The sequence below is a fragment of the Rattus norvegicus genome, chromosome 19, assembly GCF_021556685.1.
Source record: "Rattus norvegicus strain SHRSP/BbbUtx chromosome 19, alternate assembly SHRSP_T2T, whole genome shotgun sequence".
Lineage (NCBI taxonomy): Eukaryota > Metazoa > Chordata > Mammalia > Rodentia > Muridae > Rattus > Rattus norvegicus.
This window is the reverse complement of record NC_141552.1, coordinates 67,956,125-67,973,182: the sequence shown is the minus strand read 5'-3', so window position 1 is coordinate 67,973,182 and position 17,058 is coordinate 67,956,125. Positions and strand designations below refer to the sequence as shown.

At 48.4% G+C, this 17,058-nt stretch overlaps 1 protein-coding gene across 9 annotated transcripts in view; it reads left to right on the top strand.

Moving 5' to 3' along the window:
- The window catches only part of Ttc13 (tetratricopeptide repeat domain 13), a 53,335-nt gene that overhangs the window by 2,972 nt on the left and 33,305 nt on the right, over nucleotides 1-17,058 (top strand). For all 9 annotated transcript variants that reach the window (XM_087594309.1, XM_087594308.1, NM_001415075.1 and 6 more), the window contains 3 exon segments: nucleotides 5,600-5,694; nucleotides 7,176-7,251; nucleotides 10,271-10,341. In XM_087594309.1, the coding sequence (XP_087450435.1) occupies nucleotides 5,600-5,694; nucleotides 7,176-7,251; nucleotides 10,271-10,341 (242 nt within the window).

Sequence of the window (17,058 nt, the reverse complement as noted above, 5' to 3'; positions counted from 1 at the left end):
TTTCTGCATATCCTGGACTGTCCTAAGACTGTAGACCAGGCTGGCCTCAAACTCAGAGATCCACCTGCCTCTGCCTTCTGAGTGCTGGAACTAATAGGCTTGAAACTTGTTAGTTTTACTTATTTATTTTTAATTAGTTTTATTGATCCTTTAATGCACGGGTGCTCTGTCTGCAAGTACACCTGTATGCCAAAAGAGGGCATCAGGTTCCATTTTATAGACGGAACTAACCACCTCTTGCTTGGTTGCTGGACCTCTGTAAGAGCAGCCAGTGCTCCTAACCACTAAGCCATCTCACCAGCCCCCAGACTTGTGTTTTTGAATAATACTTAGGGTTTCAGACTTTACATGTGTATTAAAGTGAATCACCGATCCTAGTGTTTCGGACTGCGTAGCCACAGGAAAGCTGTGTGTGCGCCAGGCGTTGATGAATGTGCTGTACCTTAATGACCTGACTGAGTCCCTTGTGGGGACCTGAGTTTGCTGTAGGTCGAGTTGACCTGGCTAGAGTAGTGATGCTGGGCAGTGAGGGGGGTGTGGAAGTGGGGGGAGTGTGGAGTCCCATGTCACTGCTGTTGTGCAAGGCTGTGAGAGAAGACTCCCTGTGCTGACAGCAGCGCTCCGGAGAGAGTGACCTTGGATAGATCCCAGATACATCTCTGACCCCTCCCTTTCATGCATCTAGCAAGCTAAGGACTGTATCAGTTGGAACTTGCCCACTGACTAAAGAATTCAGGTTTTCTGTCCATGTACAAACCCACATGGTGTGTCATTGGAACAGAACCCTGGCTGGTTCTTTACAGACATCGGAAGCCACACCTTAGTAATCCAGTCACGTGTATCTCTATTAATTCCCAAAACGCCTTTGCTTTCTCCTTCTTTGCAGTAAGGAATGATGAGCTAAGGTGAGGCTTTTTTTTTTTCCTTTTGAGATACTGCGCCGTGTATCCCAGACTGGTCTCCAGCTCTCTTCACAGCAGACTGTGACTTCAAACTTCTAATCTTTCTGCCTTTACTTCCCCCGAAATGCTAGGATCACAGGTGTGTGCTACCACACCTGGTTTTATTTCGGTGCTGAAGCTTCGTGCTTGCTGTGCAAGGTCTTTACCCACTGAGCCACATTTCAGCCCTCAGGCAAAGTTTTTAAGTGACAGACTTGTTTGCTCCTGGGTGACAGTCCTGTCCTTGTTTCTTTGAGGTGCCTCCATCCATTTGGTGACTGTAGCACAATCCATGTGTGACGGAGAACTGCGCTCCGTCAGAATAATAACGTAGAGTTAAAGTTGTTGGGATGGATAATCCCAGGATCGAGCCAGTGGGTAAAGACGCCCTCCAGCCTCTGAGGGTTCCAGACACACAAGTGGTGCACATAAGCAAATTTAAGCAAAACACTTGAACACATACATCTTTAAAAATCAAAAAGAAAAGAAAACAAAAAAATCCCCTCAATCTGAAAGACTTCTAGTCCAAACACTTCAGATAAGAGATATACAACCTAGGCCAATGAGATGGCTCAGTGTGTAAAGGCAGTTTCCACAGCCTGATGACCTGTGTTAGAACCCTGGGACCACGTGGTAGAGAGAAGTGGTTCCTACAAGTCGTTCTTTGACGTCTACTTGCACACTGGCATGTCCATCCATGTATAGTAGTAAATGTTATATATGTATACATATATATACATATATTAAAAATAACACTCCACATACACACACCAGTAAATGGTTGGGTTTTTGGTTTGGTTTTTTTTTTTAATACCACTCAATGTGTGCCAGGGAACTGCTGTTTCCTGCAAGCCGAGCTGTGTCCTTAGCTGCAATTGGCTGTGGCTCCTCCCATCATAAAGATCGGGGCACAGAAGTAAGGGCACTAAAGGCAGCCGCTGAGGTGCCCGAGCTCTGAGCCAGCAGGACACTGACTGCCTCCAAAGCAGCCGGTTTAGTTGGGGGAATAGCGCAGTGAGATGAGATGCAGACTGAGTCCGCAAGTGGGCAATTGTTAAATTCAGCCTTTCTCCCTCACCTGCGTCCGTTCTTGATCTCAGTAAGTAAAGCTGTCCAGTCCTTCCTGGCAGCTCATCTAATGGTCTCCATCACAGTGACAGGACTCCTGAACTTGTCCACACCGCCACTGTGTCCACTTGGCCCTTCCTCATGCATCTGACATAAAAGCAGAGTTGTCACTCTCCTCTGACTTCTCTTTCCCCGCTGTCACTGGTGACTTCCTCCCTAGGTCACAGGCAGACACTTGTCCTCTCCTTCAGGTCTGTAGCAGAAAGGACCTGCTTTTCCCTCTCAGGTCTGGCTTTTCATTTCTGCCTACAGCCTGGGCTACGAGGTCACCTCAAGCAAACAAAACCCTAACCTAGTACCATGTCCTCTTGCTGAGAACCAATCATAGCAGCAGCACGTGCCCAGTCTCTCCCTGCTGTACACAGCTCCTTGCTCATGCGCGGGCACTCCTGGAAAGCTCTCGTGAGCAGAAGCAGCAGACGCAAAATCCACAGTAGTTCTTAGGCTATTCCAAATGCCAGAGAGAGAGAGAGAGAGAGAGAGTGTGTTTTAAATTCCCAATTAATAAGAATTAATATGTGTTCTTAGAAATAATGCGCCCGTGCAGAGATTAGACTGCTACTTGTCATGGTTCTTACAGAAGTTGAAGAGATTTTTGTTGTTTTTGTTTGCTGAGATGGAGTCTTCTCATGTGACCCAGGCAGACTTTGAACTTGTGGCAGTCCTCCTGCCTCAGCTGTCTGAGCACTGGGATCACAGGGATTTGCCACCTTGCCTGGCTGTAGTCGAACTGAAGTAATCTTAAGGATCTCTTGGATCCAGGATGGATCGTGACAATGGCAGACAAGTTGATGATCTAGTCACCAGGGCTTGGACAGCAGACCAGCTATTAGGAAAATAAGTGGGCGGGAACTTTTCTGTGTGCTATGCTGCATAGACTCCAGTGGTCAGAAAGCGAGCAAAAGCTGGGTGTGTCAGAGAACCCCTGTGACTCTAGCCCTCTGCAGGCAAAGCAGGAGGATCAGCAAAGCAGGTAGACAAAGAGACTCAGGACTGTCCACACCCTGTGGCTCAGCACTTATATTAGTCGGGCTCTATCCTAGTCTGGTAAGTTTGTGCAGGTGGGGGCCATGACAGCTTAGTAAAGTACTACTGCATCAGTGCAGAAGCAGGGACGGGACAGTGTCCACCATGTGCCGTGTCCACAGCATGCCGTGTCCATTCGGAAGCCATTTAAAACTGGGAGAAGTGCAAATTGCAGTTGGAGTCTGCAAGGCCAAGCCATTAGGGCAAAGGCAGTGAGGTGGGCATGGGACGCTCTGTCTTGGCTCCCTCCTTACTGCCAGGCCTCCTATTTATCTCTGTGTGTGTTTGTTTTTGGCTCTTTGAGACAGTCTTATGTAGCTCTGGCTGGTCTGGAACTCACAGACAGTCCCCAGCTTTGTCTGGCAAGTCCTGGGATTAAAGGTCTGCTTCCCCATGCCTGGTCTTCCAAGCCTCCTTAAAAAAGTATTTTTTTACACTTATTTGTCTGCTTGTTGTTTGTCTACCCTGTGTTCACTCACATACTTGCACAGGCGGACGTGCATACACACACACACATGCATACACACACATACACACACACATATACACACGTGCCTGTGTCACAGCGCACGTGGGGACGTCAAAGGCCAACTTGCAGCAATCAGTTCTCCCTCCACCAGGTGGATTTCAGGGACTGAACTCGTGTCCTGGGACTTGGTGACAAGTGCCCTTACCCCTAGCCCGCTGATATCCCTGCCCCCTATTGGTTATGATGCAGCGCAGCCAGCGCTCCTGTAGCACCAAGGTCTGCTGCTGTCCTTGGCGTATCCTTGCCTTTGTTTCTCTGGGTGTGGCTCTCGGGGACCTAGATATTGCCCAGCGCTCTGTTCTTTGCCTCTGATGGTTCCTAGGGCAAAGCTGGGTGCCCTTTAGTCACTGTGGCACTTTTAAAACAGCTGCCAGGGTGAGGGTCTCACAACACAAAACCCTAGCAGGTGTACATTTCCCGTGTTCCACAGCTACTTTGAACATTTCTGTCCCTCTCCGGGAGGGTCCTTACCCCATGTGCCAGTGGTCCTCAACCATCCCAATGCTGTGACCCTTTATTACAGTTCCCCATGATGCGGTGCCCCCCCAACCATAAAATTATCTTGATACCTCATAACTGCAATTTATGCTACGAATCACAACGTGAATTTCTGTGTTTCCAGGCCTCCTAGGCGACCCCTGTGAAAGGATATTTGACCCCCAAAGGGTTTTTAACCACTGATGTGGGGCATTTCCGGTCTACTCAGTCCCTTAGCCCTGGAGAAGCCACTTCTCCTTCTGTCCCTATTGTTATCAAAGTGGCCCTTTTGGGCATTGTGTACTCTGTTTCTGTAGCTGAGCTTCACGCATGAGATACTTTAACATGTTGTGTGTATGGGCACTTCATTGCTGTGGCGGGATGATCAGTCCATCCTGTGTATGCATCCCAGTTCATCTGCTTATGTGCTTGGGCTACTCGGGCTGTTAACCTCCTTTCAGATGCCATGAGACTGTTCCCACGAACCCAGGCACAGCATTCGATTGAGTTCCCACATTCAGTTCTTATGTCTTCACAAATGGAGCTGCTGGGTCGCGTCGGTGGTCCTGTGAGTGACCTGAGGGATTGCCAACACGTTTTCTATGGTGGCTAAATCACTGTGCAGTCCTTCCACCAGTGCCCGTTTCCAGTTTCTCACAGCCGCCCTGTGGGCTGGGCGGAGGCCCTTATTGTGCTTCAGATTAGGTTCCTCTAATAACATTGGTGGCCTTTTCCTGTGTTCAGTAGCTCCTGTGTATCTCAAGGAAGTTGCCCATCGGAGGCCCTTTGCTTGTTTGTAATCTGACTGTCTTTTTCCCTTTGAGTCTTACAGGTCTTGTGGTGTTAGGTCTCCTGGTTAGGCTTTGCTCTTGTGTGTGTGTGTGTGTGGGGGTATGTGCACACATGTGAGAGCGTTTATGTTGTTCTTGTGTATGTGTGATGTGCACACATGTGAGATTGGTATATGTTAAGTTGTTCTTGTGTATGTGTGATGTGCACACATGTGAGATTGGTATATGTTAAGTTGTTCTTGTGTATGTGTGATGTGCACACATGTGAGATTGGTATATGTTAAGTTGTTCTTGTGTATGTGTGATGTGCACACATGTGAGATTGGTATATGTTAAGTTGTTCTTGTGTATGTGTGATGTGCACACATGTGAGATGGTATATGTTGAGCCTAAGGTGGATAGATGCTGCCTTACAGAGAGGTGTTTAGCTCAGCCACTGGCATCTGGGTTGTAGACCGTGTGGGCTCCACCCACTCTTTTAGAATGGTCACCACTCTTGACCCCAGTCTCCAGTCAGAAGCTCTGCTGCTACTTGTGACAGGCAGTGGGGCACTCACTGTACCCTGTAGAACCCCACGCAGCTGGAGTGGAGAAAGCCTCTGAACTTTAGCTTGCCTTTAGTTTGGTTCCGTGGCGTCTGAAGATTTCAGCTTACTACCCTCAAATTCTCTGAAGTGAGCGAGTGACACTGAATGCTTGCTTTGCAGAGTCGTCATTTTTGAACTTCCATGAATCTGACTGCGAACTGAGAGGCTCGGCCCCCTGTGACTCGCTGCTCTCTCTCAACACTGAGAAGATTCTGGTAAGTGTTGCTCCACTCTGTTGAACATCGACCAGGTCCCCCTGTGGACTTTCTACTGCGAGTTCCTCTGTGACCGTGGTTTGACTAAGAGCTAGAATGTGAAGCATTCCCATGACACTGCGATGACCTCAGGGGCGGCACTCTGTGCGATGACCTCAGGGCGGCACTCTGTCCTGTGTGTGTTCGGGTCTGAGCTAGCTTGCTCTTGGCTTCACAGGCAAGCAGAGCTCTGTGGTTTATGACAAGAAGGTCCTCTAACCATGTTGGACACAGTGGTCCAGTCACTGTGGTTGGCAGTGTGGCCCATTGGTCACCACTTAGTTCTGTGTTCCAGCAGGCTCTGTGCTGTAAGAAAAGACAAGCTTAGGAGTGGAGCTGTCTCTCCATCCCGTCCTCCAGGTTTGCCTGGGTAACAGATCATTTGTCCTTTCTGGCGTAGATTTTCCTATGTATGTGCCTAGGAGTTTGAATTGTGTCTGTGGCAACTCCAGCCTGGAACTGATTGTTTTAATAATATTTTTACATTTATTTACTTACCTGTATGTGTATATGTGTGCACATATGTGCACATGTGCCGAGGTGCGTGTGTAGGAGGAGTCAAAGGACAACTTGCGGGAATTGGTTTTCCTTTTGTGTTGTTCTGTGACTCGAACTCAGGAAGCCAGCCCTGGCACCTTTGCCCACTGAGTCATCTTGCCAGCCCCCATGGTTTTAATTCAGGTGCTGTAGGCCATGTGCATCACCATTCGGTGTGCTGGCAGAGCCTCTGGAGAAGTGGCAGCTGTTTGTAGACCAAAATGTGATTTCTCTAGAACCCGGTAGCGCCATCTGCGTGGTGGTGGAAGATGGCCTGTAAGAGTACTCAGTCAAGTGTGGCAGCGTTCAAGGCCAGCCTGGGCTCCACAGAGTTCTGGGTCATCCAGGGCTATATAACAAGATACCGCCTTTAAGAAAACCCTTGCTTCCAAGGCAGCATATTTCCTGTTCCTGTCCTGACATTCTGGTCACACATGGTCTCTGTGTCTGCCTTGACACACACCAGCCGTATGCCTCGTACTACACGGCTGCAAGCATTACTGGGGGAGCACTCAGCACCACGCCTTGTTTCTTGGCCAGATTCCTTTATGTCCAGCTTGTAGCTGTGGATTCTAGAATACTCGTATACTTTACCTGGTATTCTGTGTTCAAGCCATGCTGGAGGACTGATCTTCTCAACATAACTGAAGGCACAAAAGAGCCTGCCCAACACAGGGGCCCCAGAGTAGCCAGAAGGACTGATCCCCACAGGAGAGAGACGTTGCTCTGGGAGACAGAGGTGTTTTCACCCACAAACCGTGTTCTCCAAGTTCAGTCAGCAGACGGTGGCACGTGTGTTCTGTTTCCGTAGAGCGCAAGTGCAGCTCTAGCTTCGTCACAGGCTTCTCGTGCAGGGCTTGCATTGTTTGTTAGAAACCAAAAGATGTTTGCTTGTTTGTTTTCAGAGCCAGGCCAAGTCTATTGCCGAGCAGAAGAGATTCCCGTTTGCTACTGACAATGACAGCACCAATGAAGAATTAGGTGAGATCCCAGTCTTGGAGCACCCCATAACACCCGCCCAGACCCATGGGAGCACCCCGTGACACCCGCCCAGACCCATGGGAGTACCCCGTGACACCCACCCAGACCCATAGGAGCACTCGTAACACCCGCCCAGAGCCGTGGGAGCACCCCGTAACACCCGCCCAGAGCCTTGGGAGCACCTCGTAACACCCGCCCAGACCCATGGGAGCACCCGTAACACCCGCCCAGAGCCGTGGGAGCACCCCGTAACACCCGCCCAGAGCCTTGGGAGCACCCCGTAACACCCAGAGCCATGGGAGCACCCCGTAACACCCAGAGCCTTGGGAGCACCCTGTAACACCCGCCCAGACCTATGGGAGTACCCCGTGACACCTGCCCAGAGTCATGATCAGATACAGATAGGAAGCCAGGTGGGAGGGACAGGTAGGAGACTGGCACTGCCAGTCAGACTTACCAGACCTTCTGTGTGGTGTGCATCATGACCAAAGATTTGGGTGGGGGTTGGGAATGTGTGTCAACTGGTGGAATGTTTGACTCGTCTGTAAACTAGATGTGGTGTAATCCCAGCACTTGGGAGGTGGAAAGAGGAGGATCAAAAGTTCATGGTCATCCTTGGCTAAATAGGAGACAACCTGGGACACAGGAGGCCCTGGCTCAAACAAGGGAAAGGAAGGCAGGCAGGCAGGAAGCAGGCAGGAAGGAAGAAAAGACTTTTGTACAGTGTTCGGTAAGGACTATTCTAGCCCTGGGTTTGTTTCTATGGAAATTAGCAATGATGTTAGTAAGATCAGCCACTCTGTGCTAGAGGAGTCGTGTATGTCATGAACAGCGGGGAAGTGAAAGGAAGGAGACCCAGAACAGCATCGTAGGTGGAACCAATCACATTCATTCGGGCCTCCAGAGGAGCTTCATGGTTTGGCCATTCCTGGCATGCGTTAAGACAGGCGGGGTCCCCACATCTAATGACTGCTGAGGTACTCATTGCCCAGGGAGCTCACGCCTGGAGAGTGGAGCCACAGCGAGCACAGTGCCACACAGGGACAGACGGACCCAGGATCCAAGCTCCTGCATGTACCTATAGGAGGCACCCGACGGCATCTGACTGCCGTGGTTGTTTCATCCCCAGTGTGGCTGGCCGGCCCCTCGTCATGGTAGCTCAGTCCTCCTGTGCTGAATCCTTCCCTCAGCTTTGTCACCGTGGAACACTGCGACCTCTGTCCCCCTTGTGCTGTTCTCTGGGGGTAGCTTTGAGAACACACTGTCCCTAAGGCTCAGTCAGGCGGATTTTGTGGGCTGGTGGCTTCTTTCAGCTGAATCAGGCTTGGGTACAAGGCTGCAGAGGAGCTCAGAGAACCGGCTGCTCTTCCGGAGGACTAGATCCTAGTCCCAGCACCTCCAGTCCAGTGGGTCTGGCTCCCTCTTCTGGCCTCCATGAGCACCAGGCATGCATGTGCTGCAGATGTGCCTGCAGCCAGAATAAAAATAAACTCAAAACAACAGCAAAAGCACAGCTTGGGACGAGCCTGCCTTGTGCATCCTAAGGGACAGCCCAGGAAGCTCGAGCTGAGTTAGGCCCTTCTGGGACAGAGATTCTTCTTGGAAATAAAACAGCTATTGGCAGAGTCCGTGTCCAGAGACAGCTGCTGGCAGTAGAGATCTCTGCTGGAATTGTAGCTATTCCGGGTTTGTCGCTGTCATTTTGTTTATCTCTGGGTCCCCACAGTAAAATTTATACCCCGATAACTACTTACGTTTGAGGGAGATGCAGATTAGTATTTTTGAAGTTGTGGGTAGGTGTGGCAAAATCGGGGTCTTATTTGTTCTCTTTTGAGGGGAGTCAGGGTCCAGACAGATCTATGTTCCAAACCAAGGGTTTCCCTGAATTTCTGTTCCATTTTAGTGTGTGTGTGTGTGTGTGTGTGTGTGTGTGTGTGTGTGTGTGTGTGTGTGTGACTGTATTTTATATATATATAGATAGATATACCTATCTATCTATATATAATATACATATTATATATATATATTTCTTTTATGAGAATATGTGTTTTTGCCCATATGCATGTATGTGCACTGTGTATGTGACCTTGGAGGTCAGAAGAGGGTGTTGGATCCCCTGGAATTAAGAGTTACAGACAGTTGTGAGCCATCATGTGGGTGCTGGGACCTGCGTCCATGTCCATCCTGTGCAAGAGCAGTCAGTACTCTTACTCTGAGCCACCGCTCAGTACCTCGGTTCTATTTTATAACTCATTTTTTTGTATAGCAGATAAGACCAGTTATGGGAAAATACGGAATTCTAAAAATGTATCTGAGAGGGATCTTTAAGAAAATTTACCACTGGCTTATTAAGCAAGAACCAGGGAGTTTGGAGAGGTTTCTAGGGTCCCCCTCCTCACACAGCCAGGAACTGAACCTGCTTTAGCCATCAAGCAGGTTCAGAAAGCTGGCCTTGTGTCTTGTGTGGCAGTCTGGGAAGCGTGGCTCTGGAAGCTGGACCTGCTCTCAGGGATGCACTTGGTGGCACTCTTGTCAGGCAGCCCCTCAGCCACCGGCACTTCATCTGCTTGTCTGCAAGTGAAGGGGATAATTGTACTGTCCTGTACTAACCGCTCAGAGAGTAAGAACCCTCCATTCCTAAAGGTCTGGAGTTCTTCCAGGGCCTAAGAAGGACTGTGAGGTATGCCCCGGTGCCAGCATCCTAGTCTCTGTGCTGCCTGTAGGCCGCACAGCCAGCACTGGAAAGTAAATGTGGGAGGTACCCATGGCACCCTGTGTGCTTGCTTCTAGGTTCTTTAAGAGCACCCCTTTCGGGGCTGGAGATTTAGCTCAGTGGTAGAGCGCTTACCTAGGAAGCGCAAGGCCCTGGGTTCGGTCCCCAGCTCCGAAGGAAAAAAAAAAAAAAAAAAAAGCACCCCTTTCTCAGCTGCATTTTGAGACAAGGCAGCGTGGATTTACTGACTGCAGAGCCTGCCTGCCTTTCTTCCTTTCTCCAATGTTTTTCTCTTTCGTCTCACAGCTATTGCTTACGTGCTGGTCGGCAGCGGTCTCTACGATGAAGCTATAAGACACTTTTCAACCATGCTCCAGGTAATGTTCTCCTTGGCTATGTGATTGTGAGTGCTTAGTGTGATTCGAGGTGAGGCCCACACATCTGCAGGGCCGCAGCAAAGCATGGCATAGGGCTGCAGGGAGTGGAAGAAGAGAGCACTGACCATTGCTTCTTGGTGCCAGGCCTGGAAGGATTGCTCCACTCTACTGAGATAAAGGAAATAAGTGCTGCTTCAGTCGCTGCCCACACCGTCTGCACCATCGTGCAGCAGAGGTGGCCTTTCTCTGCACGGTTGACGTAGCTGCAGGTCACATCCTCTGCCACAAAACCCCTGCGGGACATGGACCCTCTCTGAGATACAGGCCCTCTGTGGGAGGCTGACACTGAGGGTGTGAAATTCTAACTGCTAGGACAGGACTTGAGGGTAACTTGGTCCCTGCTTTTGGATCTGCCTCTCACTTTAGCAGGGACCTGTGAGACTGCCTGATGGCAGACTGTAGTTGAAGACTAGTTCAGAGAAGAGCCTGCGTGGTGGTGTATGCCTGTAATCCCAGCACTTGGGAGGCTGAGAGAGGAGGATTGTGAGTTCCAGGCCAGCCCTGGTTACAGATGTATAGCCTGCACACACATGCACACAGAGAGGATGGTGTGTAAGTCATCTGTGCATGTGCGGGGGAGTCCTGCGCAGTGCTGACCTCTCACAACCTTGTTCCCTTGCGCTGTTTGTAGGAATTTGTCAGTGGTTGATGGGTCTGGCCAGGGCTCCACAGGAGAAAGGCCTGCACTCGGCAGTTAGAGATGCCCATGTCCACACCTGTTCTGTGCTTCCCCGGTTCTTCAGCATCCTGACATGTGTGAATCAGAGTAACCGCCTCTAGAGTGAAACATCCCGCAAAGAACCTTGTATCTAGCCCCTGGTACATAGAGTACTCAGCACTCAAATGTCATTGTTGCTTGGAGCCCAACAAGTGGCTCAGACTCTAGCAGGTAGACTTCATTTTGTAAACATTTTATTTATTTATGTGGTTTTGTTTGCTTTTTAATGAGTGCTCTATCTGCATGGCAGAAGAGGGCATCGGATCCCTTTTTAAATGGTTGTGAGCTACTGTGTGGTTGCTGGGAATTGAAAACTCCAACAAAACCCTGCAACTGTATGATGTTGATAAGTGTGTATTCTCAGAAAATTGATGAGAAAATTTTTGCTCATTCCTTTCCCATCCTTAAGTCAACAGCTCTGTATGGGGGTGGTCATACAGACTTTGTTCTTCAGTGGAATTTGAAATGCAAAGGTAAATATTTAAATAGGTTTCAAATTGCAGTTCTATGTAGAAATGGAGAGTAAAACTGACAATGAGCACAAGCCCCTGTATAGACGGGACCCGAGGTGTTGCTGGGATTTGAACTCAGGACCTCTGGAAGAGCAGTCAGCGCTCTTAACTGCTGAGCCATCTCTTCAGCCCGAGGGAGAGATTCTTGAGCCTGTTCTTTCTGACTTCTTCCTTTCCAGTGGCCTGGTTCACTTTTGACCCCAACTCTGGCCACCAAGACATCATCTTATCTAATGATAACCCATCAGCAGTTATGTTGACTGAGTAGTGCTGGCATTAAAGGCATGTAACTTCACTCCAGTGACTTCAGGCATTTATGTGAGCAGAAATCATTTCTCTTGTGGTACCAACAACCTGCAGATGTATAATCATTTAGTTCAGCTTTTTCTTTTTAATTATTATGGTAGTTGATATAGTACTAGAACATTAAAATAAAAAATGTCCTTCTCTACCACTCTAAAGTTATTAATTCCTAAATCTATTATTCTTTGTGTGTTATAATCTAAATACGCATGCTACAGAGTTTGTGTTGGTGTTTAAATTAGTCTTTTGGCCAGTCTGCAGAGATGTAGAACACTGGTGTTCCATCATTGGAATTTTCTCTCTGCAAGGACGCTTTCTGTTAGATTCAGGTTAGCTAGTGAGATGCTGAAATAATGATACAGTGTTTCCATTAGTCTGAAACAACTGAGACATTGAAGTAGTGATACAATGTTTCCATTAGTCTGAGACAACTAGTGAGGCTTTGAAGTAGTGATACAATGTTTCCATTACTCTGAGACAACTAGTGAAGTGTTGAAGTAGCGATACAATGTTTCCATGAGTCTGAGACACTAGTGAGGCTTTGAAGTAGTGATACAATGTTTCCATTACTCTGAGACAACTAGTGAAGTGTTGAAGTAGCGATACAATGTTTCCATGAGTCTGAGACACTAGTGAGGCTTTGAAGTAGTGATACAATGTTTCCATGAGTCTGAGACATAGCCAGTTAGACACTGTAGTAGTGATACAGTGTTCCCATTAGGTTGAGATGCAGCCAGTGTAGACTACAAGTCAGCTCAAGTATGGAAGGGAGGACCAGGAGGTCCTTTGTAGTATATTTTGTATCAGGGCAGAAGAGCACAGCTGCCCCTGTCAGTCTCTTGCTGACTTCCCTCATGCTTTCAGCCTTCTCCACAGTGAGAAATGTAGGATCTGTGCACATTTCGGTGGGGACAGAACGGAGGGTCCAGGTTGGGCTTGTGACTTTTTGTCACTTTTCTTCTTAGCATATGGTTGGTTTTTCTAAGTAGAAAATTCAAAGATTCAATAACAAATGCTACCATCTTCCCAGAAGATGTAATGAAAACCTTGGTCTTCTTTTCTGTCAGAGTGTTCCCATATTAAGCTTGTGTTTAAGAGTTCCTTGTTGCTTCCTTCTGATGCTCTGCAGCTCTGGACAAGTAGGCAGCAGCAGATGTAGAGTACGTGGCCAACTCCACTTAACCAAACTTTCTTACCCGAGTGGTTTTTTGCATAAATCAGTCTCTTCAGGTTGAGTGTTGACAGCGTATTTGCTCATTAAATCAGTTTACCCTTGCTTTCTTTATATTGGCAAATGCAGTGGTCAGATTTCTTGGTGTAACTGATTTTTAGCCCATGATCCCTTTTCCTATCCAGACTTTCAGAACCTTGAACTTCTCAGGAACTCCTGTTGCTGCTTGGGCTCTTTGCCCTCTCTAAATTGTGACTGGCTAAGCGTCTCTAAGGATCTGTTAATGGTGGCACTGACCAGTTCTCCCTGTTACCCATAGGACCCTCGTATGGAATCAGTTGTGCAGCAGTTGTTTTAAAGCCGGTGAGCATCCTAGTCAATCACGCTCTGATAGCTCTCCTCACACAGATTTGGGCCATTCTTGAGTTCATTAACACTCAACAGACCTATTAGACAGCTGTGCACTACAGCCTGGAGCAGCAACATCTGATTCCACTCATGGGAGGTGACCAGGGTCCTCGCAGGGATTTGGATGTGGTAAAGTTGCTGTATGGATGAGATGCTATGAAGGTTGAGTTCCAGAGAGCTTGGTTGTTGTCATAGGGTTTCTGCTGCTGTGAAGAGACTCCATGACTATGGCAACTCTTATAAAGGAAAGCATCCCATTGAGGCCGGCATACTGGTTCAGAGGTTTAATCCATTGTTGTCGTGGTGAGAAACATGGTAGTGTGCAGACAGGCATGGTGCTAGAGAGTAACTAAGGGTTGTCCATCTTGACCCATAGGCAGCAGAAGGAGAGACATTGTGCTACACTAGGTCTGGCTTGAGCATCTGAGACCTCAAAGCCCACCCCACAGTGACACACTTCCTCCAACAAGGCCACACCTCCTAATAGTGCCACTCCCCACGGGCCAAGCATTTAAACACAGGAGTCTAAGGGAGCCAAACCTAGGCAAATCTCCACAGTTGTAAAACTCCATCTTCTCATTCATTCTGTGCCATCAGTGTGTGACCCTGATGTGCTCCCAGGATTCCACCAGTGTGTGACCCTGATGTGCTCCCAGGGCTCTCATTTGTATCTTTCTCCCATTGTTTGTCAAGGAAGTGTCCTCTTTGTGTCTTGTGACTCTAACTGAGCAGTTACCTGTTTTTATTTTCTTTCATCTTTTCTGTTTTCTTTTTTCCTTGTCTCAAGTTTATTTGTAAAAACAGCATAGGACGCTGGTCATCTGCAAATAGTGTGTAGGTGGGTGTGTCACAGCAGTCCGTCTGTCTTCACACTGGCAGGAGCCTCTTCTACAGGGCCTTCACAGGGGCCTGGGCACCTTTGGGAGCCTGGGCTGGAGCTGAAGCCGGGGCCTGAAGCTTTGGCCTCATGCAGCCCGGCCCTTCAGCATCTTGGGCTTGGTGGCCTGAGGCTTCACAAGGGCCTTAATGAAGCCTCGAGCACTCACTGCCTTTGCATTGTTGGTCTGCATCTTCTTCAGGCCTCTCTTCTTGTGCTTCTTGGCAAAGTGCATGTTTCTCAGGAACTTGGGGTCAACCCCCTTAAGAGATTTGTATCTTTGTGACAGGGATTTCTTGGTGCCATTTCTATGCCATTTGCAGGACTGATTATGTGTGATGTGGTTCTTGTACTTGGGCATGTCTGCACGGTAACCGGAGACTCTGGCGGTGCTTGGGACAGGAAGAACTCTTCTTTTTTTAAAGAAGATGTCTCACTATGTGGTTTCGAGTAGCCTCAGATTCTCGATTCTGCTTCAGCTTCCTGAATACTGGAATTACAGATGTGGGCCACGATGTCCAACCAACCTCAGTAAGCAGGCTCTGGAAATGTCAGTCTGCACTGTGAATTGCTGATTTATCTGCTCATTCATTTGAAGCAATGTCTTACTTGGTAACCTGCACTGGCCTAGAACTTGTGGCAGTCCTCCTGTCTCAGTGTCCATAGTACTGGAATTCTGTGTGAACCCCCACCATGGACTGAAATGCTAACTTTACCTTGAGCTGGGCTGACCGGCATCCCTTCCACGTGTAGCCGTGCACTGCAGTGGAGCTCTCGGATGCTGAGCCTTTGCCCACATCCTGTGCCCCTCTGGCCCTGGGAGGGCCAGCAGGGCAGGTACTATGACAGTTTCCTGTGGTAATTTAATCTCTGTGTGGATCTGATCTGATTGTGTGGACCTATGTAGCTCAGCTTTGCTTACCTTCCATCCACTGAAGATAGCCTATGGTGTCGGCACCATTTTATAAACAGTTAGCCCACATTGCATCGCTCACGGACTGAGTCTCTGTGCACTCTGAACATAGTGACTTTCAGGTCTAGAAGCCAGCCTCCTGGTAGAAAAAAGAGTCACCTCTACTTTTAAGAATATTATTTCATTTTATGTGTCTATGTGAGGACTTCCTTGCACGTGCCTGTACCTGAGGGCAGTACGTGCCTGGTGCCCCCGAGAAGGCCAGAATAGTGTGGTAGATAGTTGTGACTCATGTAGGTGCTAGGAACCAAAGCCAGGTCCTCTGTAAGAACTGCCAGAGCCCTCAACTCTGGGCTGGGTCTCCAGCCTTTCATGTGAAAGATTGAAAGTCATTCTGTCTGTCACTATAGCATGGGAGTAACGCGTGGACTGCCTTGTCTGAGCTGTTGTTCCCTTTTGCCATGGCCAGACCCCAAGATGCTGCAGCTGCAGAGACTAAGGGATGTCGGGGACTGTGCTTGGTTGTCACTGGGCTCACTTCAGATGCTGAAGAGCCATGGGGAAACAGGACTAAGCTGGTCATATTGTTCAGTAGTTTCAAACTCTGATGCTCTGATCTCAACTCCTTTTTAGAGATAATGTATCTTTTGTTGTTTTTTATTTAACTTACTTTTTACTTATTTGTTGTTTTTGTTTTAAGAAAAGTTACTACTATATTACATAATAAAAACTTCATCTTGTTAACATTTAAAGCTAAAGATCGATAAAGTTTTACCTATTTTTAAAATTAATAAAATCTGTACTTAAAATTAGGAGTTGCAGCACTAGACTCCAAATACAGCAGTACAATTATCATCGTCCTTCTGTGTTGATACAAAGTATCAATTATCACCATCCTTCTGTGTTGATACAAAGTATTTTCTAAAAGGCAGACTCAGTGGACCAGAGGAGCCCTAAGTGCTACACAGATGCTCACAGGGATGGGTGCAGTGTGGAGGAGAGAATTAGACCAGGGGGTGGGAGTGGTGAGGGGGACTGAATGGGGCTGCATGTGGGCACCCCTGACATCCCAGAGCCCAGCTGAAGGTGACTGAAGTTGTTGGTGTGCCTGTATTTCAATTTCTCCTCCTCCTCCTCCTCCTCCTCCTCCTCCTCCTCCCCTCCTCCCCCTCCTCCCCTCCTCCCCCCTCCCCCTCCTCCCCCTCCTCCCCCTCCTCCCCCTCCTCCCCCTCCTCCTTTTCTTCTTCCTCCCCTTCCTCCTCCTCCCCCTCCTCCTTCTCCTCCTCCTCCTCCCCCTCCTCTTCCTCCTCCCCCTCCTCCTGTTTTTTTTTTCTTGTTTTATTTTTTTTATTTTTTTTTTTTTTGGTTCTTTTTTTTCGGAGCTGGGGACCGAACCCAGGGCCTTGCGCTTCCTAGGCAAGCGCTCTACCACTGAGCTAAATCCCCAACCCCGTTTTTTCTTGTTTTAATTAGCACTTACATACTACAACTTTCACCGGTTTTGAGCAGCATTTTTTTTTTTTTTTTTTTAGGTTTAAAGCATTTTATCACTACAAAAATGTTTGTCGTGTGGTAACGGAGGCCCCCATGAGCCATTTCTTGAGAGGCATCCACAGCAGAGCTCTGTGCACTTTATGCCCAGCTGGCCCTGTTTCTCTCACCGGCACCCCGCACTAGCTAGCACATTCCAGGCAGAGCAAACCTCAGCCTGATGTCTCACCCGCTCTGAGGTTTCTCTAGCTGTCCAGCACACAC